Below are 27,988 nucleotides of genomic sequence, written 5' to 3' on the forward strand. Positions count from 1 at the left end.
TTTTCTAAAGAAAAGAAAAGCTTTTATTCGTGTTGGCAACACCACTTGTTCAGCAGTGGCCAGTGAAGGTGCTTTAACTTATTTCGATCACAAAGCCAAGCAAGCAATGCCTGCAAGATGTTTCGAGCTTTTGCGTGGTGATATCTACAGCTTGCCACTGACGGTGCACGCTGGAGGTGTACTGGGTGAAGGAAGCACAGGTTGTGCAGTTTTACATGCACTCATCCCTGTCGTCCTGGCTTGAGGGGGCAGGCTCAAGCTTGATGAGGTCATCGATTCGAAGGATGGTGATGGCCGCCTCAGTGGCAAACTTGAGGGACTTGATTTTTGAAATTGTTGGCTCAAGAACACCGGCCTTCTGGTTGTCGCGCACTGTTCCCTCATACAAGTCCAAGCCAACCCTGTAAAAGATGAGGGCGCTATGTTGGCACCTTGTTGATGCTTCACAGCTGATAGCTAAACGTCACACGAAAAGGATGCTGCCAAAGGTGCTATTGTCTCTACTTCCATGTAGGCCTGCATCCGCATATTTTAAATGCCAGTTGCCATTTGGTGAGATACTTAAGTTAATAGCATCAGCTATTGCTTGTTTGGAGACAACTTTTACTAAGAATTTTCTGCCTCGAATGCACCTTATTTATTCACATAACATAGTCACGCTGTAAATAACTGCTAAACAATAAATCGCTGACTCTAGCAAAATTTTTATCTCCTCAATAAACGCAGCCTTCAAATCAGTGCCACTTTTTGAATTCGTATAGTTCTGAAATTCGTACCAGCTGGGTTTACATCACTGAGATTCTACTGTAATCAGATTGCCTGGAAGGCTCACAGAACTGTACACTATCGAACACAGCTTTAGGTGTCAGCTATGTCTTTGACATGATATACATTGTAATCTCACTGATGCTATCCCGCTCAACATGTTTTTCAACATTATAAGAGCTTAATTTTTCATTCCTGGTCGACGCCCTATAAAGACAAGACAGTTTCGTTCTGTCGCTGCCTGCAGCACTGACTTTGGCAGCGTGACAAGATTCTGCGCAGATAACACCTTCGAGTGTTTATTTTTTGATGTGATCTCCTGCGGTGGTGACATTCTGGTTTAGTTTATTGTGTTTAACATTCCAAAGTGACTCGGGCTATAAGAGACGCCGTTGTGGAGGGCATCGGAAATTTTCAACCACCCGGGGTTCCTTAACGTGCACCGTCATCGCACAGAATGTGGGTGCCTTGCTTTTCGCCTCCATCAGAAAGCAGCTGCTGCGGCTGGGGTTCGATCCTGCATCTTTGGGCACAGTAGCCAGGCGCCCTAACCACTGCATCACCATGGCGGGGGCTGACACATGGGGGAAGTTAGCAGAGTGCAAAAGTACAGACACTCCTTGCGTCTTTGTTGACGGCACAGAGCTACGCAATGAAACTGCGACTAATCTAGGGTTTCAGAAAAAGCTTGCTTCCGGACACTGAGGAACAAAATGTTCAGTGCAAAGTGACAGATTATTCCAAAGTGTCGCGATAAATGCGATTAAAGTTAAGCTCCGTGCCAAGTATGTTTCATTGATGGCATTTTGGAGCCTGTGTCGAATAATATGATTACCGAATAATACAGTACAACCACGCCAATACATTTTTCATGGGACAGAGAAGGAAAAAAAAGAAGAAAAAAAAAGTGCGAGAGCCGGGAAATATGACAAATTGAAAACAGCAATAGCGGCAAGCCAAAGCACTTTAAAAGCAAACATGACAGTCGACACTCGTCACTCAGGCCGGCTTTCAATACCTGTTCCCGACGTATCACGTGGCAACATCAACTTAGTTACGATGTAACAGTGGGTTTCTAATGCACAGAGCTCCATGGGAGCCATGCCAGGACTCGACAACAACAAAGTAGCAGCTGGGAAAATACTGCACCCGGGAACGCAACAGCGGGGTTGTAGCGTATATTTTATTTTTCCCATGACAAGATTTCATTGTAGTCCACCCTTTAGTCATGCTCTCGCTCATGACATAGCTTGAATGAACGGAGGACTGCAGAACAAGTTCACTCACCATTTCAGCTGTGCATGGTCCTGCTTGGTCTGAGAACTGTTGTGGTATGCCCGAAGTTTGGAGACCAGGTCAGTTGCATCCTTGGCAGCATTGACAGCCAGTGTCTTGGGAATGACCAGCAGAGAGCGGGCGTACTCTGCTATGGCCAGCTGCTCACGGGAACTCTGCCGGAAGAGAGAGCACACAGCGATTAACCAACACGGTACACCAGACTGGCCTCACAATCCAACCATTGCAGTAAAACGAATCACTGCCTCATTTTTTAGCATTAGACAATTCATCTGCGACTTGCTCCCTTATTGGTGTAGCAAGAAGAGTTTTCTCTACAATGAGGTTCACGCCACTACTCTTGTAATCGTTGGGAACAAGTTGCAAATGCACAAGTCTGAACTTGAGCTGTTTGAGCCCCCCAAAACCTGGCTGGCTGATGCCATAAGAATTTTGTGCCTAAAAAAGGAAAACAAATAATGAACAGATATCTTACCAGAGAAGTAGCGAAATTCTCAAGATAGATGGAGAGTGCAGCTTCGACGGCACCTCCTCCAGCCACCATCGTCTTGGACTCAAGAACCCGACGGACCACACACAGAGCGTCGTGAATGGAGCGCTCCACTTCATCCACAAAGAAGTCGTTTGCGCCGCGCAAGATGATGGATGCCGCAGTCTGTGCCTTTGGCCTGTCCAGAGATGGGAAGCACAAAGAAGGAATGTTGACAGTTTCCTCGTACTCGTATTATCAAGCCAACACAATCTGTAAAAATAAAGCACTTTTGCACCTTCTAGCACTAGACACTTTGTCTGCGACTTGCTCCCTCATTAGTGTAGCATGAGGAGTTTTCTCCACAGAAGAGATTCAGGCCACTACTCTTGTAATCATTGGGAACAAGACGCAAATATAAAGTCTGAGCGTGGGGACCTCACAAACCTGGTTGCCTCATGTAATAATAAGAATTTCATGCATAAAAACAACTAGCTCATCAGGAAGTTGGAGAACTTTTTAATATAGATGCATTACAGATACAAGATAAATAAAATGTAATATACATGCTTGGATTATCAAGGCAATATTATCTACAAATAAAACAACCATTGCTCTAAGTTCACAAAGCAAAAAAAGAAAATATGATGCTGTAGGCATGCAATATTTACCATTGAATGTGTTTCTGCACTACACTACCCCAGTAAACACTCTGATTCAATGACACGCTCAGAAGAGATCAGTTCTGAAGTTCTAGTCTATTGAAGGACAATCAATGGTGCTCATCTCCAGCATGTCAATGCATTTACACCTTAGTAAACTAAGCTCTGGCATCTACCTAGAAATGCAAAGCTTCTGCGACAAAGTTTTTGCGGCTCGAACAACAGCAAAAAATCCTAGCAAGTGAAATGAAGATGCGCAATCGAATGCACCTTCAGGCAGGCTGCAGAATGCAACAAGCCCAGCGCCACTCACTTTTTGATCAAAACCAGCTCGTCATCGCAAATTTTCTCCTGGACCACTTCCTCGGCTTCTCCCAGCATGGTGGCATCAAAGGATTCTTCACCCTCCATATTGGCCAAGCTGACCAGCAGCTGGGCTGCAAGCCAAGACACCAACATCTCAAAGCACGCTCAGAAGAGATTCAAGTCGAAGAGTTCTCGCTCACTCGGAAGCCCCGGAAAAGGAGCATGAACAGGGACTAATATAATATAAACGAGTGATCAGACAGTTTCAGAGGAAAGAAAATACAACCAAACGTGACTCAAGTGAAGCTGCAGGACATGAATGAAGACAGAAACTGGCAGGAAAATGAAAGCGCTTAAGAATAACGCTAAGAACTAAGAAACAAAATTGACAGATAACCAACGCGAGTTCAAAATATCCTAGCTGGAATCAAGAAGAAATAGGCATGGGCAAGGCATGTACTTTGGGGAACAGATAACCGATCAAAGCTCGGGTTCGCAATGGTTTCAAACTCTGGGAATCCCAAATGCTTTCAAAAGGTGCAGGGGGACGCCGTGTATTCTATCTGGCTTTCACACATGGCAGATCAAATTCAATTATTACAGTTGAACCCCTTTCTGGCAGACAGGTACAGTGCAATCTGCTTATAATGATACCAGATATAACAAAACGTAGCTCATAACGAAACTTTGTCTGAACGCTCGATTAAAAATGCCCAAGAAGAAAATGACGTGAAAACTAGGTGTAAGTGCTGAAAACAGACTGGCGTGGTAAAATCCAAGAGGCGGCATTTCGTGCGGTTAGGAAATGAGTGCTATCATCATCATCATCACAATCGTTGCCTGCCCCAGCAGTCACAGAGCCAGAGGACAGTGACAGCTCTCGATGCGAAGTAGCAGGATCAACAAAATTTTATGCAGAGTTTCAAGGTAGGGAAGACTCATGAAAAAATATGAGCATTTGCATTCTACGATTTTATCAATCAAGGCTGGGGATACCCTGCAGCTCATCCAGTCGCCAATTGGTTTCGTGTACGCAAAAGGACTGCCGCCAGCGGAAGTGACACTCACAGTGACTGTCAAGATTCGGCTGCCATTCAAACGTGAATTTCCCAACTTTTTTTATGCATGCTTCAGTTATTGTACGGCTATTTATGCACTCTGTAATAAAGTGTTCATGCTCTTTACGATGATTCACACTGTTCTAACAGATTCCCTAATCACAAGTAAGTAGGCAAGCATACATGCATGGGAAGATGTGGGTGTGTCCTTGTTTCTTTTTTTCCTTTCGCCTGTCCAGGCCTAACGACCGGATTTTCCGATTTTCTAAATAAAGGAACTGCATTGAATAGGGAGATGCTTTTGTCTGTTATATGGGAGATTTCTATAAGTAGGCTTTCATTACTGAACCTTCTACCACACCTAGGTTGTCAACCAAGGATTCCTGAAGTCAAGGTGACAACTTGTTACACAAGCTTATGAGATAAAATAGTAGCCACTACAGTTAAACCTCGATATAACGAACTTCAATATAACGAAATCCTCAATATAACGAAGTTACAAGGCATATTCAACTTATTCCCCTTTGGAAACCATGTATATTTTGCCTCGACATAACGAAGTAATATTGCTGCAATTTCATTACAACGAAGTCGCGTATCCTAAAAAAATTTACCCGGAAGGCAAATGTCGCCGTGACGATGACGGCCGCGGGGAAAGCGGTGCTAGCGTGAGTGACTTGGGTAACCCACGCGGATGGGCCTCATGATCCGCCTTTTGCGCGAGTTTTCTGCGCATGCGCGAAGCCCCAGCGGTGACTGATGAAAACACACTGAGCGGCGTCGACGGCGCTTCTCGTCGCCGCACTCATAGCCAACGCACGAGGGCTGGAGGCGCGGTCACGTTCACAGCCTCGGTAAAACGATGCCAACCACCTCGAGGCGTGCCGGGATGCAAGACGCGTTTTGTTAGCTTTCCTTCGGCGAGCCGCGACCTGCAACGGCGTGAAGCTTGGATTAGGGCAACCAAGCGTCAAGACGTGAATGGGCGACCTTGGCAGCCGACTGCGTGCTCTCGACTGTGCGAAAAACACTTCGTTACAGGTATGTATGCATCTAAAGGAAATGTGCATGATGAAAAGTATCTACCGGAGTTTGCACCAAGCCTGTAACCCACCAGTGATAGCCACAATGAGCATTGTTCGGGACGTCTGATGGCGATGTATTTTCTCGTTTGTTTTATTTATGTGCGAAGGGGCCGGGTAGCGCAGATATCACAGGTGGCTGTGTGCGCTAGTCCGTAATATTTAGCATGTTTTATCCCGACTGCCGCCTGACTAAAAAGAAGAAAAAAATAGGGTGTTTGTTGTGATGCACCGCCGTTAGCGAGCCGAGTGGTTGAGCTGGTCATGAGGCTCGCGAACGGCAGTGCATTAAAACGCCGTATTTTTTTTTTCCTTATTAGTGAGGTGGCAGTCACGATAAAACATGCTAAATATTACGGCCTAGCGCACACAGCCGCCTGTGATATCTAAGCTACCTAGCTCTTTCGCACATAAAGATAAGAAGGGACAAAATACATCGCCTTCAGGCCCCGGTGCAACTGAAGCAATCACGCACCGAAGAAATCCTCATTGCAGCTATCACTGGTGCGCTACAGCCTGGGTGAAAACTCCAGTAGGTACTTTTCATCATGCCTATTTCGCTTAGATGCATACATTCCTGTAGTATTTGTGTTTTTGCCGCTCGGAGCATATGACGCACTTGACACTTGCACGACGCACAGTATTTTTTTTTCTAATTAAAGGCTCGCCTTCGTGCACGCCAAAGCATCCGGACTTTGTTACTTTAATGTACGCAATCAGATGCACTTCGTTAGGGAGCTTGATAATCGTCGTCTTCGTCCAACCGTTTGCAACGGCAAGGAAACCGCCCGGCACGATAAATGAGTCTCCTGGAGGGTTCATGCTCGTTCACTTGCAGAGTGGATCGCTCTGGACGTAGAACAGGGTTGGTTCCTGACTGAGATGCGCATCCAATATGTAGGAGATTCACATGTGACACCAAGTTGTTGATTCCGCAGAAATCGCAGCGGAGGCAGAACTGAATGTTGGAGATCCTTTCACAACAGAATGACCATTCTCTGCGCATCGAGAACCTTTTCACCACTGCGACCACATCCGTTCTGACTCCTGAGGCCAGAAACCGGCTACAGCTCTGAATCATCCATTGCCAGAAAAATGCAGCGCGTTTCCTGCAGGTGTGCATTCTGGCCGGGACAATGCCCTTTTCACGGGGTGTGTATATGTGACTCTCTGCCGATCTTCGTGGATGAAATCCTATAGCTGCACGGTTGTAGATGACGCGAGGAGGAAGCGATGCCCATTGCACCATGCCGGCGCCGCGGTGACCGCATTGTGCTCGGTAACTCAAGACACCCCGCGCATATGCGCCGCTCAAAGTCACAGGAGACGATTCCACCTAGCTCTGCAGCATCAACAAACCCCTGGCTGCTTTGCCCTTTGAGATCCCTCTCTCTCTCTGCCCCCACGCTCTCCTGTCTGCCGAAAACCTGCACGCTGAGAGCGTCTCATTCTGTCACGTCGAACACGGCCCGCGCTACACGCTCTTACAATACGAAGATAGTATATGCGTACGTGCGTTACGAGTGGATTGTGAAAACGCTCTACCTTCCCCCATACTGCGTGAACATGATATGCTGCAATCACTGTCACTACTTTCCGCTCCGAGGCCAAAAAAGGGGGGAAGCTTTCGCTTTCTACCTGCGTTGGCGTGGCCTTTTCGTATGGTGCGCTTTCGCGTCGTCTGCTACACTGCCGCTCAATGTGCTTCCCGCATGATGGCGCCACATCCTCGCGCAAAAGGCGGATTCGCTCCCAGCAAGCGGGAGAGAGAGAGCAACCCTCTCTCTTCCCCCCGTCCGGGCCTGTCTTTATTTTTTTTTGCTCGGTCGCCGGCGACGGCGCACTCCTCCCCCCACTCCTCCCAGGCTTCTTTGCTGTGCATGCGTCAGCTTACACGCCCGTCTCTCATTGGATCTGCCAACCCATGTGATTGCTTGCGCACTTGCGCGGCTTACGTCGCCGCCGTACTCCTTTGTCCGCGTTGTCGCGTTGTTCACTCGCTGCTACCACACGTGCTGGATACATCGCAGGCGTTGCTTTGGTTGCCCTCGTGTATGCCCGCGTGCGTCGCCGCCATGAGTGGCAAGCGGAAAGCCCTTTCGCTTGAGCAAAAAGAGGCGATTCTGGACGCAGTTTCGAAAGGCGAAAAGAAGAAGGACGTAGCGGCTCGATTCAGCATATCCATGAGTACGCTTTCAACAATTTTGAAAGCCAAGGAGTCTATCCTCAGCTCAGTGAAGTGTGGAACGAGCGCCCAATGTAAGCGATTGAAGCCTGCTACGTATCAAGACGTAGATAAGGCTGTGTTCGCCTGGTTCATGGACGCCAGAGCGCAGAATGTGCCGGTAAGTGGCGCAATTTTGCAGCAAAAGCAAAGGATTTCGGTTGCCTGCTCGAGAAGGATTCATTCAAGGCAAGCAGTGGTTGGCTCCACCGTTTTAAGGCCCGGTACGGGATCGTCGGACGGCTGCTGTGTGGGGAGTCAACGTCGGCTGACGTGCCTGAAGCCGCTAGTTGGCTGGAGAAGGAAATGCCAGCAATACTGACGCGATACCAGCCGTCGGACGTTTACAACGCGGACGAAACTGGATTATTTTATCAGATGCTACCGAATCGGACGCTAGCACTGAAAGGTGATCGCTGCCATGGTGGCAAACAGAGTAAACTGCGCATAACTGCTCTGCTGTGCGCCAACATGGATGGCAGTGATAACAGAGTGCCGCTTGTGATTGGCAAGAGCAAGAAGCCGCAGTGCTTCAGAAACGCTTGGAAGCTGGAAGTGGAGTACACTTCTAACACGAAAGCGTGGATGTCCCGCGACATCTTCCGTGACTGGCTCCGGGCGTTCGACAAGGATATGAAGAATGGCGGCCGCAGCGTGTGCCTCTTAGTGGACAATTGTTCCGCCCATCACGTCGACGACTTAGAGCTTACCAATGTCGAGCTACAGTTTTTTCCACCGAACTGCACGTCGCTGCTTCAGCCGCTCGACCAAAGTGTCATCAACAGCGTGAAGTGTGCGTATCGTCGCCGGTTGATCGACAAGCTGCTGCTCAATCTCCGCTTAAAATGCCCCACCAAGGTGGATATTTTTCAAGCCTTAGAGATGTTTTCCGCATCGTGGAAGGCGACATCAAAGGAAATTATCAAGAACTGCTTCCGGAAAGCCGGGTTTGAGAACGGCGTGGCAGCAGCAGCGAGTGCCTCCGAAGACAACAGCACGGAGGCTAATGAAAGGGCTCCGCTCGATGGCGAGGAAGGCGATCAAGCCGGCCTTGAAGAAGCATGGAGGTGCCTGGAGAGTGATGGGGCCGTTCCTGACGGTGTCGCTCTGGAAGACTTCCTCTACGCAGACTCTTGCGTCGTTGCCACCGAGGAAGTTACCGACGACTCCATCGTGCAGGATGTGCTAGGAAGCACGCAGGAGGACCCAGGCAGCGATATCGATGCTGAAGACGACGATGCCCCGAGCAGCCGCGAAGTGCTTGACGCAATTGATATTCTGCGGCGCCACGCGAGTTCGAATGGGCAGCAAGATGCAATGCAATCCTTGCGGCCTATGAACGCAGTGTGAGGCCATCTCCGATTGCAAAGCAGACGCAAAAGAAAGTCACTGATTACTTTCAGAGAAAATAAAGGATGAGTGCTTACAACTGGCAAGTGATTTGGTAATGTTTCCGCATGCTAGGTACGAAATTTCGATGCAACGAAATTTCATTATAACGAAGTAAAGTGCCGATTTTTACGACTTCGTTATATCGAGGTTTAACTGTATTTGCTCTCATCATACTAGCATATGTCAAGGCGTCGTATGTCCTCTACTGCACTGCAGGTGTTGCAAAGTGCACTGATGCTAATTTACTGCAGAAAAGTTGTGCACTTAGCCCTTGATCACTTAGCGTCATGAAAGAAAAATATTTTGACAAAAATACCAATATGACCGAAGTACAGAATTTGTTTCATGATCATGAATTATAAAAATTTATGCCTTCCGTCCAGGAGCAACTAGTAGAGAAAACTCGGCTACATACTTCATCAAGCATTCAGACCAATTTTCATGGTAAATACCTACAGGGTGGCCAGAATTCTACCGCTGTATCAAATATGTCACTGATAAAGCTAAAAAAAGTTGATTGTTATAAGTGATTTATTGTTATATCTGGTATTATTATAAATTGTTTATATTGTATCAATATTGTATCAATATTTAAAGGGAGATGCTCCTCGAAAACGCTTTTTCTTTAATATTGAACCTATGGTTATGAAACATTGGCCATTTATAGAGTTTTTAATGCTGATTCCAAATATGTTTTTACTTTCCACATATCTTTATTAGTTCTTGTGTAGAAGTGTCTGCAAAAGCACAATATAGGGCCTTTTGTGCACACTTTTTTGATAATGAAATGCATGTTTAGACCAGCTTGCAATAGCTCATTATGTTGCTTTGGTAATATAGTATGTCGAAAGCTACTTCAAATTTATTCATTTTATCCTATAATTGCAAAAAAAATTCAGGAACACCAATGTGTATATTTTGGGCACCATGTGTCAACATTCTGAATTTTTTTCAAAAAAAGTTCAAGAGATTTTTTATAACCAGGTAGATAACAACATTCTACACACTTTGAAGAGGCTGTGCGCAAAATTTCATCCAAATCTGACTACTGAAAGTACTCAAAATTTGTTGCACAAAATGTAAAAAATGCTGAAAACCACGAATGGAGAAAATTGCATTTGAAAGTTTCAAACATCTGTATTTTTTCATAAACACAACAAAAGCACATGAAACTTCTTGCCACTGCTTTCATGGCCGCACCATGATCGCAGCAAAGTTCGTGTGGTGTAATGGGTTCGGCAGGTCAAGAATTGCACAAAATCGCGACAGCTGTTCGTGTCCGATGCCAATCGCACGCGCAGCCACCACCACCTTCACGTTGACGGCGAAGCTGTCGCGAGAGCTTCCGCTTCGATGGTCCCGATTTCCACTGGCAAGTCCACCGGGCACAGCGCGGCTCGAGGTGTGCACAGCAGAAAGCACTGATGCTAGGCACTCGCTACTTTCACAGTGCAGCTCAAGAAAAGCCGAAAGCCCATTTCGCTTTTCCACCGGTTCGCGTACCGCAGGGGTACAGGTGCGGCACGTAGGGCAAGCAGCACCGCTTACCAGCACCGTAAGCGTGCTAATCTCGCATATCGCAACACTCGTAGAATATCGATGACCGCATGCTGCCCTATCTTCCTTGAAGAGTCCAATCTTCACCTCCGAGGCGCTCACAAAGTTCACCACGGCATCGATCTCGTCCGAGTGCACGTTGGCCTGGTTAGGACTAGCATGCGTCTCCCGCTGCAGTTTTCCGGTGAGGTCCGCGACGGCGTCCTCGGTACGGGTTCTTCGACCGAGACTTTCGAGCTCGGAAGTTGCGCTTTTGCGTGTCGTTCATCGCGAACTCAACAAATGCTAAAATGCCGCTGAAAAGAACTAGCAGAGCACGATGTAGCGCGATCCAGATGCTGCACAAAACGAAAGCAGGAGGTAGGCTTCGCCACAGCGTCGTATCAGTCCAGGCCAATGGTGGCCTCTCTAGAGCACCACGTGATTTAAAAGGTCCAGTAGGGACGCTCGAAGCGTGCGCGGAAAACGTTTTTTTTTATTATTTGCAGCTGAGATACGAAACTGCGAGAGATGCTATCTACAAGAGAAAGGCTTTCTCAACCTCTCCCAGCAAATGGCAATGGCGGGCGACGCGGCGTTCTCGAGGTATAGGCGCACGAAAATTGACGATTTGCGCGGAAAATAGCACTTTCTCGAGCCACCGTGGTTGAATAAAATGGACATTTTACTAACTTCACGATCGAATTTTGCCTTGATCTTTTAGAAAGTTGTAGCTAAATGTTCAAAGATAATTTTACAGGCAAAAACTCAAAACTGAAAAATTACTCGGAAAACTCGCTTTTTCGACGCGCATCTCCCCTTAAGAATATTTAAATGTAGTTAATAATTCATGACAACGATGTTTGACATATCATGGCTTGAGTGCACTAACACCCCACAGTGGGTCAGGCCAGTAATAAAACCAGGCAAAGAGTTGAAAGCTTTGTGCTTTAGACTGTGCAGAAGTGGTGAACGAAATGCCGAAGTGCAGGACTTTAAAGCTAAAGTAGAAGTCCTGCTTGATCCAAGAAGCAGGCAAGAATGCCTGTTCCCGGACAGAGCTGGCTAAAAGGCATGGCGTGCCCTTCTCAACGTTGCCCACAATACTGAGCAACAAGTCGAAGGTACTAGAGGCCTACGGCAAGACACATTCTTCGAAGCGGTCACGAGTGCGGCGCATATCAAGATGTGAAATCTTTTCTGCTATGCTGGCTGCAGAAAGCAAACGCAGCCCACCTTCCCGGATGGTTTAGCCGTGTTAAACAACGCAATAATTTGGCATTTCTGACCGTCTCTGGTGAGAGCAGCACTGCTAACGGGAGCGTTGTCGAGAATCGAAAGAAGCACACTTTGGTACCACTGCTTAGCGAATATGGTGCAGACTACATTTGCAACCTTGACGAAGCTGCACTTTTTTATAAGATGCTGCCAACAAAAACATTCGCAGTGAAGGACACCGCAGTCAAGGGTTGAAAACAGGCTAAGGACAGGACTACTGTGCTGTTTGGCACGAACATGTGTGGTAAATACAAGCTGCCGCTAGTGGTTGTGGGGAAGACTGGGAAGCCTCGCTGCTTCAAAGGAAGATTTATCAGCACCACCTGCTCAAGCGTGTGCTCCTTCGCTATGACAATGGCAAGAACTCCATCAACCTCTTCGGAGACATATGCCTCATGGTGTATGCTTGGACACAAGTGGAGCCCACATTGATCAGGCTAGTTTCTTCAGTGAAAGCATTGTTGATGCAGACGATGACTACCAATGTACGCATGACAAAGAAGGAACAGAGTATTGTGACCCCATCAATGCACTCTGCGCAGGAGATGGTGAGTCCAACGCAGCTGGCTTCGCCGGCATCATTTTGGTCTCGTTTGAAAGATCTCAATTCAGGCTATTCCCATGTCATGATTGGCGTTCGTGAGCGAACACCCGAAGCGGAAAACAAAGGGAGGAAACTGCGCGTGTTTAACTGTGCGAAACACGCGCTGCTTTTGGGCTCTGAAAGCATTTCACCTAAATGACCATTTTGAAAAGGTCGCGTAGTTAGGCCTAGCTGGTTTAGCGACGTTCAGTTCTCACAACCAAGGCGCGGTGGCAGCCCCGAATGCGAAATGGCGTCACGAGCGGCATGCGGAATCTAAAACCTTGTCGAAATAAATTTTGTTCCGAGCTTCAGGGCAATTATCTCGATGGGAAATGGTGCATCCACACCAAAAACCAGTCATAACTCATTTTAGCGAGTTGCTGTTAGCCTTGGTAATTCAAAAATATGCCAAAAACATTTTTCGCTGATTTTCAAAATTGAATTTTGGACAGCCACCATTTTGGAGGAGCGATATGGCTTCTAGAGCAGCTATTGCTATAATTCTTTTTTTTACCAGAAAGAACACTGCTTTTTAACCAGTTTGTATGCCAAATTAACAAAATAAATAATTTTTTCCAGCCACTAAAATTAGCTTTTTCTTTGGCAAGTTTGACAAGCCACAACTTTCTTCTAAAGTATCCTAGAATGCTCTTATGCTTTATTGCAATCCTTTGTGATTCCAGATTATTTAAGGATTAAAATCTTCTCCTCAAGACCTTATGTTTCCTAACTATGCTTCCTACAAGCAAAAGATCAGTTTTCCTTAATATATATATATAAAACTACCTGCATTAGGTAAAAACAGTTTGTAGCTTTGGAATGAGCACGAGAAAATGCATAAGTGGTGCAAATCTGGTGCAAATTCGCCCACAATAAAAAAAAATAGTTCTAAGAGCGGTGTCCCCTCTTAATTTGAAGAATTCTCGCGGTCCAGATGACTTCGAATTAACGAGATTTTATTGTATGTCGCCAGGAAAAGTGTCAAAAAACGTGGCACTACCTCCTGTAGCCTTTGCGATGCGACGAAGATCCTGCTTCTTGCAACGACGCACGGCCATGGCACCAGCCTCCACGAAGTACTTGAGGCACAGGTCGTCAATGCCCCCTGTAACCAGGATCACATTGGCACCAGCGGCCAAGATCTTGGAGATGCGCTCCTTGGTGATGTCCATTTCTCTGCAAAGGCCACGGCAGCGCCCAGATAAAGCACCATTCACCAGTGCTGATGAGAGGGCGTAGATAGAAGCTCGTGTAGATGATGCAAAAAGTAAGCGGAGCACAACACCACTATTTCATTGTAATCTATGCATGACCTAGTGGATGTCGGGACGAGGCACAACGTGGTAAGGTAAAATTGAAGCACCAAAGTATGGTCGCATGTAATATATTTACTTGAATGTGACCATGACTGTCATACGAAGGTCTACTTTATACAAAAAATGATGACAAAGTATGAATGTAAAGCGAGGGGAAGGGCTGTGGTATACGGAAAAATGGCTAGAAGTTTGTGAACTAAAGTACCCCTAAAAATGGTTTCATGCACCCCTCCAGCTCCAAGAGTGCCGCACAAAAGATTACCAAATAAGATGAACATGAAGATAAGCACAGAATACCACCAAGCGGTCACTGTGTCGACCGTGCACTTTAGAGGATCCACCGTAAAAACAACGCTTCTCCCAGTCACTCAACTGTGCTGCAAGTCATGTCTCCTGAAAGCTGGTACAGTCGCTGAGATATATCGGAGTCGGCAAGACCAGGCAAATGGTCTGTCGAATAGAACAGTCTGAAAAATTCGCGAAATAGAAAACTGGGATTGGGTTTAAAAGTTATGAAGTTCATTGCAGGGGTGGAAGCAGACTCTAGCATTTTGGAGCAGCTCAGGAAGCAGTAAAAAAGTCAATTTGGAGCAGCTTTGGAGCAATAAAATGAGAGTTTGGTGCATTCGAACTATGTTTTGGATCATGTCTCTAGGGCCAAATGCTTTTAATATTTGTAAGTTTTTGTTTCTGACAAAAAAATACCCGATTTGATTTCTTTCTGTTCCAACTTTCTATGCTTTGCTGACTGCACCTGCCTCTCTGACAAGACAGGACAAACAGCCAAAACATGCAGATATTTAAAATAGCCGACACAAGTGACCTGTGGAACAATTTGGAAAAGACTGGAAGCGAACCAAATGCTAGCTTCTACATGTGATAAATGAACCAAGTTCGACTATTTAGGCATGATAGATTGAAACGTGGAGTCTATCATTTTAATGTGCTCAAGCATGAGCATTAGTTTGGAGTTCACATCAATGACCAGCATATTTCTGCTCTCCTTGTGCATATCTTCTTTGATCCTATGCCTGTGCTGAAAAATTCCAGGGCATATACTACACTTAAAGGTAGCCTTTTCCTCCTTCAGATTCTTTTGCTTCATAGCCTTGTGCCAGTGGCTTCTGCTTTCACCTGAGCAACACCGGCACTTTCTTATTTTAAATACGTTGGCAATAAACCTTTTCATGACCCTGCGAGAAACCGGTTTGACTGGGATGTGAAGCAGGTGTGGGGGGAGAATCCGCAGCTTTTTCCTGTGCTATGAGCACAGCCCAGTCTCCAATAGGGCAGCGCCCTTTGGCCAATTTTGAAGATGTCTATAGGCCCTGTATGGCTTTCTAACATTCTTGAGAATATGTCTAGAGAATGGCATCTTTGTGGTGTCGCCCATTTACGATTCAAGTATGTTTTTGTCTGATATAGGCGTGACCCGCTTGGTACTAACAAACAGGCGCGATGATGAAGTACCTGCTTGTTTTCACAGATGAACCCTTAGAACAACCGGGTTGTTCTGTGCTGTTGGACAACTTTCCTAACGGCTCGAGATACCCACCATGACTGCTTCACTCACTTCTCTCACCACCGGTAATTCAAAAGGCTTGGTTGGGGAAGGTGCTATGTCAAGTGCACAAAACATTTTTTCCCAATTATTTCACTTCAATCGCTTGTTGTGGCTTTTTAAGGGGGGACACGGCTCTTTGGCACCGAAAATCGGCCTGAAAATCGGATTTTCAATTTTTTCATTTTCGTATTCCTCGCACCATTCCACATCTGCACGCAAATTTTCATCCTTATACCCCGCGTATTTATGAAGTTATAGCGATTAAAAAATGCAGTACCACACCCACTGCCCTTTAAATTGTGGACAAACGACACCCAATTTCGATCGCCCGGCGCATGAGAACTACGCGCTCCACCGCGGCGATTTTGGTCTCGTTCGAAAGCGCGCGCTTTCGGCTTATTTTTTCTTTCGGAAAGCAACCCTGTGCGCTCCGCCTTCCCCATAAAAAACAAACAAAAAGATAGCATGCAGCGCGCGCTACTATTGGCCGGTTAAGGCACGTGATCAAAATGGCGTCGTTTGGTTGGTTCCGGCAAGCTAGCCCTGAAATGCGGACTCCCAGTGACGCCATTTTGTCTTTCTGCCGACCACGCTAGTGCAACGCGAGAGTCATGCCAGGCGCGAAGAAGTACCGCTCTTTGCACAAGTTCGGGCGAAAGCAACCAAAGAAACGCGTTAAGAATGCGACTTCGTTGCATACTGTGCAAGAAGCAAGTGCCAGTGCTACGGGATTGTGTGACGATCACGTTACGGGCGGCGACGCTTCTCCGATTCCGCTGGACAACGGCGCCGTTCTTCGTGCCGACTGCAGTCGTGTACGTATTGATACCGCGCCTGTCACTAACAGTGACATAACTCAAGTGAGTGCCCGTGAGCAGGCTACGCTTGATAGACTGGTATCGACGCCGGCGACGGCACGAAAGACCGCGCTGTTCGCCGATGCAAGTGGTGCGTCCGCAGAGTCAGATGCGGACGGAACAGCCTCCTATGCGGTAATTGACCTCAGCATTGTGAATATCCTTCTGGATGCCGTGCGGTGCAAAACGTGTCGTGGATGCGTGCGTTTAATTACCAGCGACCGGAGCTATGGCCTCGCCGTAAAACTGATCGTGCTGTGCGACAACTGCGGTGAGATTGCGGCCGAGTGGAACTCGCGGAGGGTTGACGGCGAGAAAAGGTGCAATCCTTTTGAGCTGAATATTCTGGCTAGTCGAGCAATGCTGTCGACCGGTAACGGCCAGACAGCAATGAACGATATCTTTTCGGCGATGGGGTTGTCGCGGCGCGGGATGCACAACAAGACGTTTCAACGGCATCTGAAGAACACACTGCAACCCGCTGCTACCCGAGCCGCCACGACCGCTATGGCACAAGCCGCGCAGGCAGTGGCGAAGGTCTACGATGACTTGTGTTTTGGGCATAGGGGGAACATTGCCGTGTGCTACGACGGCACATGGATGACGCGCGGACACTCATCACATATAGGCGTCGGTGCCGTGGTGGAACTCTTCACTGGTTACGTGCTTGATTATGTGGTGTTGTCAAACTTTTGTCTGGGCTGCGAAATTGGTCCCAAGCCAAACACTGACGGCTACGAACTTTGGAAATCACGCCACCAGTGCCAAAAAAACACCAACTCCAAGGCTGGTCAAATGGAAGTAGAGGCTGGCAAAATTCTGTTTGAAAGATCTCTGCAGCGCCACAACATGCGCTACACAACCATGCTATGCAATGGGGACAGTCGCACGTTCAGTGCTCTTAAAGATGCTGCAATCTATGGCTACATTGAAATAGTCAAAGAGGACTGCATAAATCACGTGCACAAGCGTATGGGAGCAGCTTTGCGCAACCTCTTGCAGAGACACAAGGGTGCAGGGAAGCAAAGTCTTGGCGGCAGAGGAAGGCTGACAGCTGATCTAGTTGACAAGCTGGCAATATATTATGGCCGAGCGCTTCGATCAAATGTAGGTGATGTGGATGCCATGCAGCGAGCTGTGATGGCGACATATTACCACATCACATCTACTGATGACTGCCCCAAACACAGTTTGTGTCCTACCGGTGAGAAGTCATGGTGCCGCCACAACGCTGCAAAGGCAAAAGAGGAGCCTGCACCAAAGCACAATTACAGTCTGCCAAGAGATGTGGCTGATGCTCTTTTGCCTGTTTATAGTCGTTTATCAGAGAAGAGCCTGCTGCAGAGGTGCATTCGGGGGAAGACCCAGAACTCGAACGAAAGCTTCCACTCGGTCATCTGGACCTTGATCCACAAAGAGCGGCACTCATCACTGTTTGCTGTGGAAGCAGCCACAGCAGAAGCTGTGCTGCGCTTCAATGCCGGCTGCAAGCATACAGCAGCAGCAATTCTGCAAGAATGCAGTACAAATGTGACAGCAACTGGGTCCAGGAGAGCTGAAGAAAAGGACTTGCACCGTAGCGTACGTTCTGCAAAGAAGCGGGCGGCTTCGCTTGGCGTTGCTAAAACAGAAAAAAGAAAACACCGCGACAGCATGCACCCCGACTATGCTCCTGGTGCATTTTAATAGCATGAGGTCTTTGAGGTTGCCCTTCCTGATTAAATGCCGTCAGGCTTGAGTGCTTCCGACAATCCCCCAATTTTGGTAGTGTTGCATTTTTTAAAGATCAATATCTCTGGTCCTGTTCTTGCTATTGCTTTAAAAAATTTTTTTCTAGAAAGGGAATCCTGCGAGTCTCATGAAACCAAGGTAAATGCAGTGACGACAAAAGAAAATTTGCTGAGAAGGTTATGTTGTCTTCGGTACCCAAATGGAATTTTCCTTTCAAGCGTTTCCTATTGCGTAACTTTGGCTCAAACTGGCATAGGCCATTAATTTTCGCTTCAGATCACTTTCCACCTGTTTCTGATCTTGTTGACATATCAATCATTGACATAATTTACACCTACATGCTGTGAAGTGTTTTTCCTCGTTTTCTCAAAACTGCAATTTTGAGGGTGATGCAATTTTGGAGGAGAGATATCTCTTAGTCTATTTGTGCTATAGCTCTCATTCTTGTCTTGTTAGAAAGAGAAAACCTTTGACAGTGCCGTAGGACAAAAATATGTACAGTTACTATGCGGCAACATTTACAGAATTAATTATCAATCTTAGGTGCCAACCTGGGCTTTTATTCATAAAAGTTTGACTTATTGTAACTTTGGTTCAAATTCTTCTACCACGTTAATTCATGACTAGCGGCACTCTATGATCCTTCTAGATCACTCTGGCAGGGCTATTCTCCTCATGCCATAAAGTGTTTAGTAATTAACTCACCTCCAAACGAAGAACATGAATTAGGTAATATTTTGAAAGCTATTTCATCTACAAGAAAACTAATCAGATATTTGAAATCAGCATGCAAAAGTACATTAATGGTGCAAGTTTCAGTCAGATCCACCCATAAATAAGGAAAAAAGTTTTAAGAGGGGTGTCCCCCCTTAAAATTTACTTCCAAATTTGTTATACTCTATGCTCTTCTGTTTATGAAACTTTTATACGTATTAAGGTCAGCATGAGGTGCATTATAACTGCCACCATTATGCTGCCTTTGTTTCGACTACAGCAGCCCCTAGAGCGTGTACACGAAGCTCACAGCATGCCACTGTCCCATGTGCTTCTCGCTGCTAATAAAACAAATTGCATCGAATCACATTTTAGGAGGAAATATTATTAATAGTCCCCTGTGCTGCTAAATTTGACGGAACATCGAGGTAGCCAGTTTGGAGCAGTTTTGGAGCAGGAAAAGCAGTTTGGAGCAAATGGAGCAGCATTTCCACCCCCGACCAGAGTTCATCGCTACCCACATTTTGTTTGGAAACTTAAAATACAAAGTTGTGTAATCCGATAGCGCAGGTCACCAGTCCGTGCATGCAGGTTGCTTCAAATAGAAGCACTATGAATCAGGGGTGGAACAGTAAAACAGGCTTTGGAGCAGCTCTTGGAGCAGGAAAATATACGTTTTTGAGCAATTATGAAGCACAAAGTGCGCATTCTGGAGTAGCTATGGAACAGAACTATAATCGTTTCTTAGCAGCAACATCAGCATTTTGGAGAAATTTGAGAGCACACGGGCAATGTAAAACTTCATTAAGATCGTAAAGGCCTCCGCTATCCTCTTTGTAGTGCAACACAATAGAGGTAGTGCCTGCTCACAAATGGCCCCGTCGTGTTTTGAGTATGCTTCACTGCATGGACTATGAACAATGCATAACAAGTGCACAGTTTCAGTTCAATGGAAGCAGCACATGGATGCAGGCACGAAAATACATCGTGGGGGTTTAAACACGGCTTGAACCTAGTTAGACGAGTGAAAGCTCATAAGTTTCCCTCATAAAAAGACCTCAAGGTTGATTGAATTCAACCTTGCAACCTGCAGCAACGGTGCAGCGGAGCACGACCATTTTGCTATCATTCGAAAGCTGCACTCTTCTACTTTCTGCTTCTAGCGGGAAACTGTTCTCAGTCTGGCAACAGTGTAGCTAGTCCACTGCAAAAAATACTAAAATCTCGAACGCCATAGTAGTTTTCGCACCTCGTGGAGCGAATCCTGCGCCCCGATTGGACGCTGGGAAGCACTGTCTGCTGCACAAAAGAGCGTCGTCCGCTGTTTTGCCCTGCTACTGTGTTTCTCCGCCACAACGGCTGGTTGAAAACGGAAGTTCCGAATGGCTCATGCCTTCGCTAAAGAACGAAAACGGCGGCCTTGGATATGCAAGGAACCATCGGAGATGCCAGCACCAGCAACGATTAGCCCAACAAGCCAGTGCAGGGCACGTATGGAAGGATCGGTGGCATGTGCACAATACCAGTGAAGGCTTTCTACGATATCCGCTAACCGCCGCAAGCAATCTCTGTTGTGGGGACTTCGAAGAAGCGCTGGGAAACGAGACGCCATTCACCACGCTGAGCCTCCCAGCCATGAAAGAGCTGCTCTAATGTGTGCAACAGATGCTGAAATTTTGAGCGAGTGATGGAAAAGAAAATGAGGGAAAGAAATTGATTGTGATTATGTGCCTGGAGGCTTCTAGCAAAAGATAAGCTGAAGTCTGAGCTTCAATTTATAATAAATAAACTCTCAGCGCGTTTCGAAACTTATTTCCGTGTTGTCTCAAAACGCGATTTTTGACTTCTGCATGTACTGTTGCCCATGATATCTCCAGATGTAGCACTCACATATAAATAATTATTGTTGCATTTTGAAGCTGATAAAATGCTCTGTGCAATAAGATCTAAACAACTTACGATTTCTTTTTACAAATTTAATTGAACTATATGGATTCACATTGAAATTTTCATACTTAATAAGTGTATTTGATGAGGCTATAAGTTATATACCGGGAAAGCAAAAATTAAAAGAATGGTACAGCTGCACACCCTGGCTTTCGTAAAACACAGACATCAAATTTTAATAATTTTTTTCAGGAAGTTATTAAAAACTTAGGCAGAATGATTAGTCATAAATTAATAAATATTTCAAAATTGACACGATAGGTAAAAACAGACTGCATATTTGTGTTCAGCACACAAAAACACATTCGGTGTGCTGTTTTCATCCATGTATAATAAAAGTTGCCACAATTAGTTTACACCACCGGGTCTCCCCTTTTAGCTAAGCATGTACAGCCAACATTACACCACCTTTGGCGGATGGCCTCAAGCTTCTTGGGGTCTGTGACCAGCACCTGGACCCCCATGCTCATCTTGGCCTTCTGCAGGTTGAAATCCAGGCAGGCAATCTTGGCACCAGTCACCTTCTTGGTCATGGCTGCACACCAGCAAACAGACAGAGGTCCCCATGACGAGTGGCTTAGAGCACAGGCACCCACAGGCACAGGACAGAGCACAAGCATCCGGATGGTCCAATACACATGCTGGTGTACCCAGGAAAGGAATTTAGGGCAAGTTAGTTTAATTATATGTTACTGTTGACAGCACTGGCAATTCAGTGCACCCGTTGTTCCTCTTTTCTTGCTTGTCCACATTTTTTCTACAATGTTACCAGAGAAAAACAATTACGGCATTTAACATCCCAAAGCAACACAAATGCCGTGCAAAATGTCACAGTGGAGGGCTCCAGGTTAACTTAGACCATCTGAGCTTGTTTGTTGACTTTGTACACCATAGTGTTACAGGCAAATTTTTGTATTATATACATCCATTGAAATATGGCTGCCACGGCCAGGACAGAACCAGCGACCTTGGTATCAGCAGTCAAACGAAGAGTCCACTGTGGGAGGTTTTGCTGCCAATGATGACCTGATCAAAAATAAGCCCTCTATTCATAACCTTCCCTGCTATATATATATATAAAAAAAAAGGGAGAGTTGATTTTGAGGATAAGCTAAGTCTTCCCTTACTTCTTTTTTCTCCCAATTTGCAAGGGTGCTAGCTCGGCGAGAACTCAAAGCACATATGGCCACTATGAAACTGTCTTTCTTTGCAGTATTTTTGCTTCCATCCCAACATCTGTGACATTGTGAGATATAAACTGCCCCAACGCTTGAAAAGTAGAGAGAAAACTGAAGGGAAAACATCCTCATTCGTGTACATGCCCTTTCTTCCTCATTTAATCCGCAACCCCTTCACTTGTGCCTCTATGTCCTACATGCCCTTTTGCTTAGCATCTCATAAACGATGACACGATGTGGCAGACCATCCGCTACAAAGCCCAATTTAAAGGTGCAATAGGTAGCATTCTGCAAAATTTCCCTTTTCTCTTTTTGCTTTTGTTTTCTGGGTTTTCATGTGTGTATAGTTTTAGACGCAGATGACGTAGTCATAACGGAAGCCCACAGCCATCAAAATATCGCAGTAGTTTTTGCTTTTGCAAGGTACAACTTCTCCATGCTGCTGGTACCAATGAAAATGTCCTAATCAGTGAAGACATCCAAAATAATCTTTAGTGTTGTTTTTAATAGGATGCAAATAATATTTTGATATAACCGCTACATATTTGTGGTTGAGAGAGGACATCACCGAAACAACAAGCCCAATGCAAGTGTGCTATAATCGCAAATTCACTCCGCATAGCGACAAGCCACCGTGCGATTGCTTGAAATGAACTCCGCGCGTTGGGCAACTCCTACTCCCTGCAGGGAGTTCAAAAGAGGATGGGAGTTGGGATGCTTCATCTGATTTCAACAGCAAAATCCGCCACTAAGGGCAACAATTCGAAGTCTATAAGAATGCGTGGAGAGTGTAGGTCAAATCCTACAATTAAAAGATGCTGTCAAAATGCTTCTTAGCGCACCTTTACCTAAGCCATGTGAATGTGTGTGCATGGCCTAGAAGTAGTGTGTGGCTCGGGAACCAAGGGTCCCCTCACCTTCCCATCTCAAATGAGAAGCCTCAGGAACACGACCACCTCACCTCATGTAGTCTTGTGATGCTACACTTCCCAATCACAAATCAATGCTCAACACCGGATTTTCTGGAGAAAGAAGCTCCAAAACTACCGCGTTACACACATACACATGCACAGAGAGAGAGAGAGAGAGAGAGAGAGAGAGAGAGAGAGAGAGAGAGAGCATTAAGATTAGGAGAGCCAATGAACACGACAAATTTAAGAGCAGACACAGGGTCTGATATCCTTTGATTCCTTGCACCAGCTGAAGTCTTGTTGCACTTGCTGATCACTAATATTTTTGACATGCATCGCTTTTCTTCTGCCTGCTACAGAACCTTACTCCGGCCTATAGCACAACAAAGCCACAGAACTGATCATCAATGCAACCTGGCTGTGGCTGCTTCTGAAAAGTAAGTAACAGAATACCTATAAGACTACCCTAGATGCTAAGATCTAACGTGCTGACTAATCATGTGCATACCTTGGGATGCGACGGTGCAGTTCAGGGCATAGCCATGGACAAGTACACTCTCCCGAGCACTGCGCCCGTGAGCCTTGAGCACGTTCACTGCCTTGATCGGGTAGCGAAAACCACCCTTGCCGTCAGACACCTTGATGGCATTGGCTGCATCTACAACCATGCTTGCAAAGAAGTCAGAATCTCTGTGGCTCGCTGTCAAGGATGCACACGGGCAAAGTTCAGTCATTATAGTAATCGAATGAGCGCCTGTTTAGGCTTGGCCCTCTGCGTTCCTTATGAAATAATTCATTTATGTCCGCCAACACTTCAAAACTGACAACAGAGAAGCAAGGTGGGTGCCTTTAAATTAGGTCAACGGACACTAAGATGAAACAGTCAGCAAATGGTAAGAAAAACGCAATAGCACCTACTGAAAATGGGTGCCAAAAATTTGTCTCTTTTACGTAATTACTGTATTGCCATTTTATAAACTTGCTTTTTTAGTGCTTGCCTATGGTGACCGCACCAGTCGCTAATCGGTGCTTGCAGGCAGTTCCCTCAGTGTAGCATGAACTGTTTTCCACATTGCCCAGATTCAGGCCACTCCTCTCGTAATCACTGGGAACAGATGCAGGCACGCATGAACATGCCAAAAGCCCTCTCACAAAAGAGGTGCAAGATTCTGTGTAAGATGCAGATCAGAAGGCACTAAGTCTCAGTCTAGCTTGTGAAGCACAAAATGCTCAACCCTCAGTGAACAGCATCCAGGGAACTAAGTTCTGCCCCCCACAGGAAAGCTACTGGAATGCACACCAAATCCAAGGATACGCTCCAATCAGCTTAGAAGACATGGCAGTCTTGGCTGCGTTCACGACACTTTCATGGCCCAATTCTTCCACTGATGTGGTGAGGTGATCCTGGATGTATCGGCATGCCTCCCTGGTAGATCAAACAGGGCACAGCACTCTTGTCAGCAAATGTCACTATGAAAACTGCACCCTGTTAGCATCCCATACAAGTTTAAGATCATCTGACCCAACCTTTACACCATGAACAGAACATCACACTACATGCATCCTTACCCTTATGACTGACAGAAGTGCATATAACAAAAGTGCCTTTTTTAAAGCATGGAGATCATCGTGCTTGAACAAAGTACAGCCTTTGTCAAAAGTTCAGAGCCCCATGGGTTTGCTTCTGAGCCATACCACGTGGCTCGCAAAGCATTTCTAGTGTTCTAAATCTCATGAAAGTAAGATTCTTTTTGCCCTATCCCCTTCAACGGGCAGGACTTCCATGAATGATAAAGGAGTGTTACTACACGGCCTAGAAGCAGACCACATGGGCTCTGTGAACTGTTGGCAAAGAATGTACGTGTGACTTTGCAGCTGGTGCTGTAAATTTAGCTTACCAACAAAACATGCTCCCTTTAGAACGACAAGCACAGCAGAAACTTATTGATCTGTACAGCTTATTGGGACTTAATAGGCAAGGTGCCCAAAGCAGGAGCTACTTGAGAAACCAAAAAAACCAAGTTACTCACTTGCAAGCAAGACGATAGCCACTAATGATGGACGTGGGGTGGATTTTGCATTTGACAAGTTCATCTGCATTCTTCAGCAGCTCGGCAGCAATCAGAACCTGGCGGAACAAGGCACGGAACAGACAACTGTCAACAATTCTGCTTCTGGCCAAGTGGAAGATTTGTGTGCCCTGACTATACATGATGGTTCCTGAAGCTTAACATACCAAAGCAACTCAGGCTATGAGACAAGTCGGCTATACATGAAAGCATGTCCCTTTAATAAGCGTTTTTTTAGATAGCAGAGTTTAGAGTTAAGAGGTGTTGGCAGTGCTGCTAGAATTAATGCAAGCAAGACTTTGTTTTTCCTTTTTCTAATGTTTCTCATTGCAGCAGGCTCATTGACACAATAAAGTCTCTTCAATGCTTAACCCTTTGACTGCAGTGGAAAGCTCCTCGTCCCCGGGATAAGACGTACCAATAAACTCGTGACGAGATATGCCTGGGAACAACTGTTTGTCTGTGTATTAGAAGCTGTAAACATGACATGATAACTCGCACATGTATATAATTTTTAAGTACTCACAAACTGACCACACATGCCTGGAACTAGCTGTTTCAGTACGTAACTTCTACTGTACAGACGTACAAAGTTGTGTCCTATTTCAGATTCATATCACTCCTCATCACAGTTCTTGATATTTCACGGCAGTTGGTATATCGCTGTTTGGTTTTCATTTTTGGATTTCTGTTGTATTTTGCTGTCTTCAGTGACAGTGATACACAAAAAATGGCTCCTTGCTTGCCAGAGGTCTATGATAGCACATAGAAACAAAGTTTGAACCTATCCCTCATCAGAACAATGTGCACCATGCATTAGCTCAGAAACAAAGAGTTACAATGTTTAAAGCCGTGGCATTTTTCGATGCAATATGCAAGCCATGAATCGCTATTGTGGAATTATTGGCTGGTATTACTTTGAATTCACAATACAAAAGGCTGCTCCATCCGTAAATTAGGGCATGCTCCAGTTAATTTGGCCCTCCTTAATTCAAATAAGATTTCAATCCAGCTCTGGTCCTGAATTATCGAGAGCCACTACAGTGCATTTCAACAATGTTGAATATTCAAAAGGCAGCTCATTTTTGCACCAACCCGCATAAGATAGACCTAAATTTTCAGTGATAGCCACCACATATCACTGAAAGCAAAATGTTGAATTGTGTCCACTTCAATTACACAGCACATTAGTGACTCCCATTTGTCATAACCATAAGCAGCAGCAGGATTTCATTCAGTATAAAAAAGAAGCTTCTTCCAGTTTTAATTGACCCCATCCCGATCCATTCGTGGCAACAAATTTCTTATCTCCATCTCCCCGCTTGACTTTCAGCTGCTGCTGTTTCAAGTCCACTATGCTACCTCAATGCACCACCAATCATCAGTTCAACACATTAAATGTCCTACCTAGGTCTATAATTTCCTGTTTCTACAAGATTACACCAAGTTGAATTCGTTTTTCGTAACCTTCAAGTTTCCACAGGAAGTGGTTGAAATCAGAGATCTTAACCTGGAGATCTTTACTCATTGTGTGCCTCACTACCTCATGCAGACATAAATTTCCATCTTTATTAATCAGGTCTGCCTGCAGAACACTGGCATAAGCTAGTGGATAGTCAAACAAGAAAGTTGCATTTCTCAAGATGATAATCGGATAGCCGTACCACAGACGTGGTTCCGTCTCCAACTTCCTGGTCCTGCAGGTCCGCAAGCTCGACTAAAACCTTGGCAGCAGGGTGCTCAACTTCCAGAAGCTTCAGTATGGTTGCTCCATCATTGGTGATGGTCACATCCTGAAAAACAAAAAACAAAAAAAAAAAAAACAAAAAAGGGAAAGATGACATTATATGATGAGCTGTGTCAATGCAGACTTCATGGTTTCGAATAAAATAATATAATGCAACAAATCAGCTTAAATCAACTTTCAGAGAGTGACTCACCCCGATGTCGTCGACGAGCATCTTATCGAGACCTACAGGCCCCAATGAGCTCTTCACGATGTTTGCAATGGAACATGCTGCCATAACTGTTGTAAAAAAAAAAAAAAAGAAAAGGCCGAAGTTACCACGTGAAAAACAGAAACCCGCAATTTACGACGGAAGCAATGATAAACAAGCACGTTTCCATCAGGCGTTCATGAGACAAGCTTTCAGTATGTAAATGCAGCACAAATCGCTTAGAAGCTTCGCTAACAGAGCGCACGCTTTATTCGTAGATAGCTCAATATTAAGTACAAAGCTATCTCCATACGCAGAAAAAGTGAATCTGCCGACATGAGTGTCATGGTAAGATTCCTCCCACGGCATTCTGAAACGCTCAACAAGAGGCAAAGCGTCCCATAATGAATAGCGACAAAAATCAAGTTTATTTGTACCCCCTTAATGCACTCTCTGTGCGAGAAGCTTCAAGTGAGATGTTAGAAAGCAAAAACCTCAGTTTATGACACATGTGCTGTTGTAGATGGGTACAAGGTAGGGCACGAAGCGGCCATATATGGAAGTTCGGGAGCACCGGCAAGTTCGGTAAAGTCAGGGAGCTATTTTTGAGCTTAAAGTATAATGTACTATGTGTCGATCATCTAGGATTCCAATGTACTTTCTCACCCAAGATGTTTACTAGGTAGTAAGATATTTTTCATACAAATTTCTCTACAAATTTCTCGACCTCACACGTGATGACTAGCGCACACGAGTATGACTGACGACGAAAACTGAGAGCGTACCATTTTGAGTTCGCACAGATGCTCCTGACGATCTCTTCCCTGACACTGCAAGCCCTGTGCCGAGAGACATTTTTAACTATAACTTCTGTTAGGCACAAACTTAACTACCGGCAAAATCTCACTACAAAGACGCCTCACGATAGCACACCCAACGTTAGGCTTGACTTTAGCTGACTTTAGTTGCTTTAGGCTTTTTTTCTCAAACAGTTTGACGCTAGGTGAACTACAGTAGTGACGCTATTAATTTAAAATGCAATAACAATTTTCACCACTCAAAATAATTTGTCATTATTATTTATTAAAAATACATTTCGGTTGAAAGCAG

The 27,988-nt window shown here is 45.5% G+C and overlaps 1 protein-coding gene across 1 annotated transcript; it reads right to left on the reverse strand.

Moving 5' to 3' along the window:
• Nucleotides 1–27,843, reverse strand: CCT1 (chaperonin containing TCP1 subunit 1). Its single transcript, XM_084594939.1, has 12 exons — nt 27,664–27,843; nt 26,882–26,967; nt 26,606–26,734; nt 24,903–25,000; nt 24,188–24,298; nt 23,381–23,562; nt 21,192–21,318; nt 13,655–13,830; nt 3,506–3,629; nt 2,537–2,729; nt 2,053–2,216; nt 1–401 (listed from the first exon to the last, which is right to left on the reverse strand). The coding sequence occupies exons 1-12, from the start codon at nt 27,731–27,733 to the stop codon at nt 212–214; spliced, it is 1,650 nt and encodes a 549-aa protein (XP_084451065.1). The 5' UTR covers nt 27,734–27,843; the 3' UTR covers nt 1–211.
• Between the last annotated feature and the right edge of the window lie 145 nt (nt 27,844–27,988).

The sequence above is a fragment of the Amblyomma maculatum genome, chromosome 1 (genome assembly GCF_055883805.1).
Source record: "Amblyomma maculatum isolate TAMU_Amacu chromosome 1, ASM5588380v1, whole genome shotgun sequence".
In the NCBI taxonomy this organism is placed as follows: domain Eukaryota; kingdom Metazoa; phylum Arthropoda; class Arachnida; order Ixodida; family Ixodidae; genus Amblyomma; species Amblyomma maculatum.

Excerpts from the sequence above, each read along its gene's own strand:
- CCT1 (XM_084594939.1), bottom strand. The coding sequence starts at position 27,733 with ATGTCTCTCGGCACAGGGCTTGCAGTGTCAGGGAAGAGATCGTCAGGA. Across the intron at positions 21,319-23,380 it reads CTGCACCGTCGCATCCCAAG|CCATGACCAAGAAGGTGACT; the intron begins GTATGCACATGA and ends GCTGGTGTGCAG. Across the intron at positions 13,831-21,191 it reads CTTGAGGCCATCCGCCAAAG|AGAAATGGACATCACCAAGG; the intron begins GTGGTGTAATGT and ends TGGCCTTTGCAG.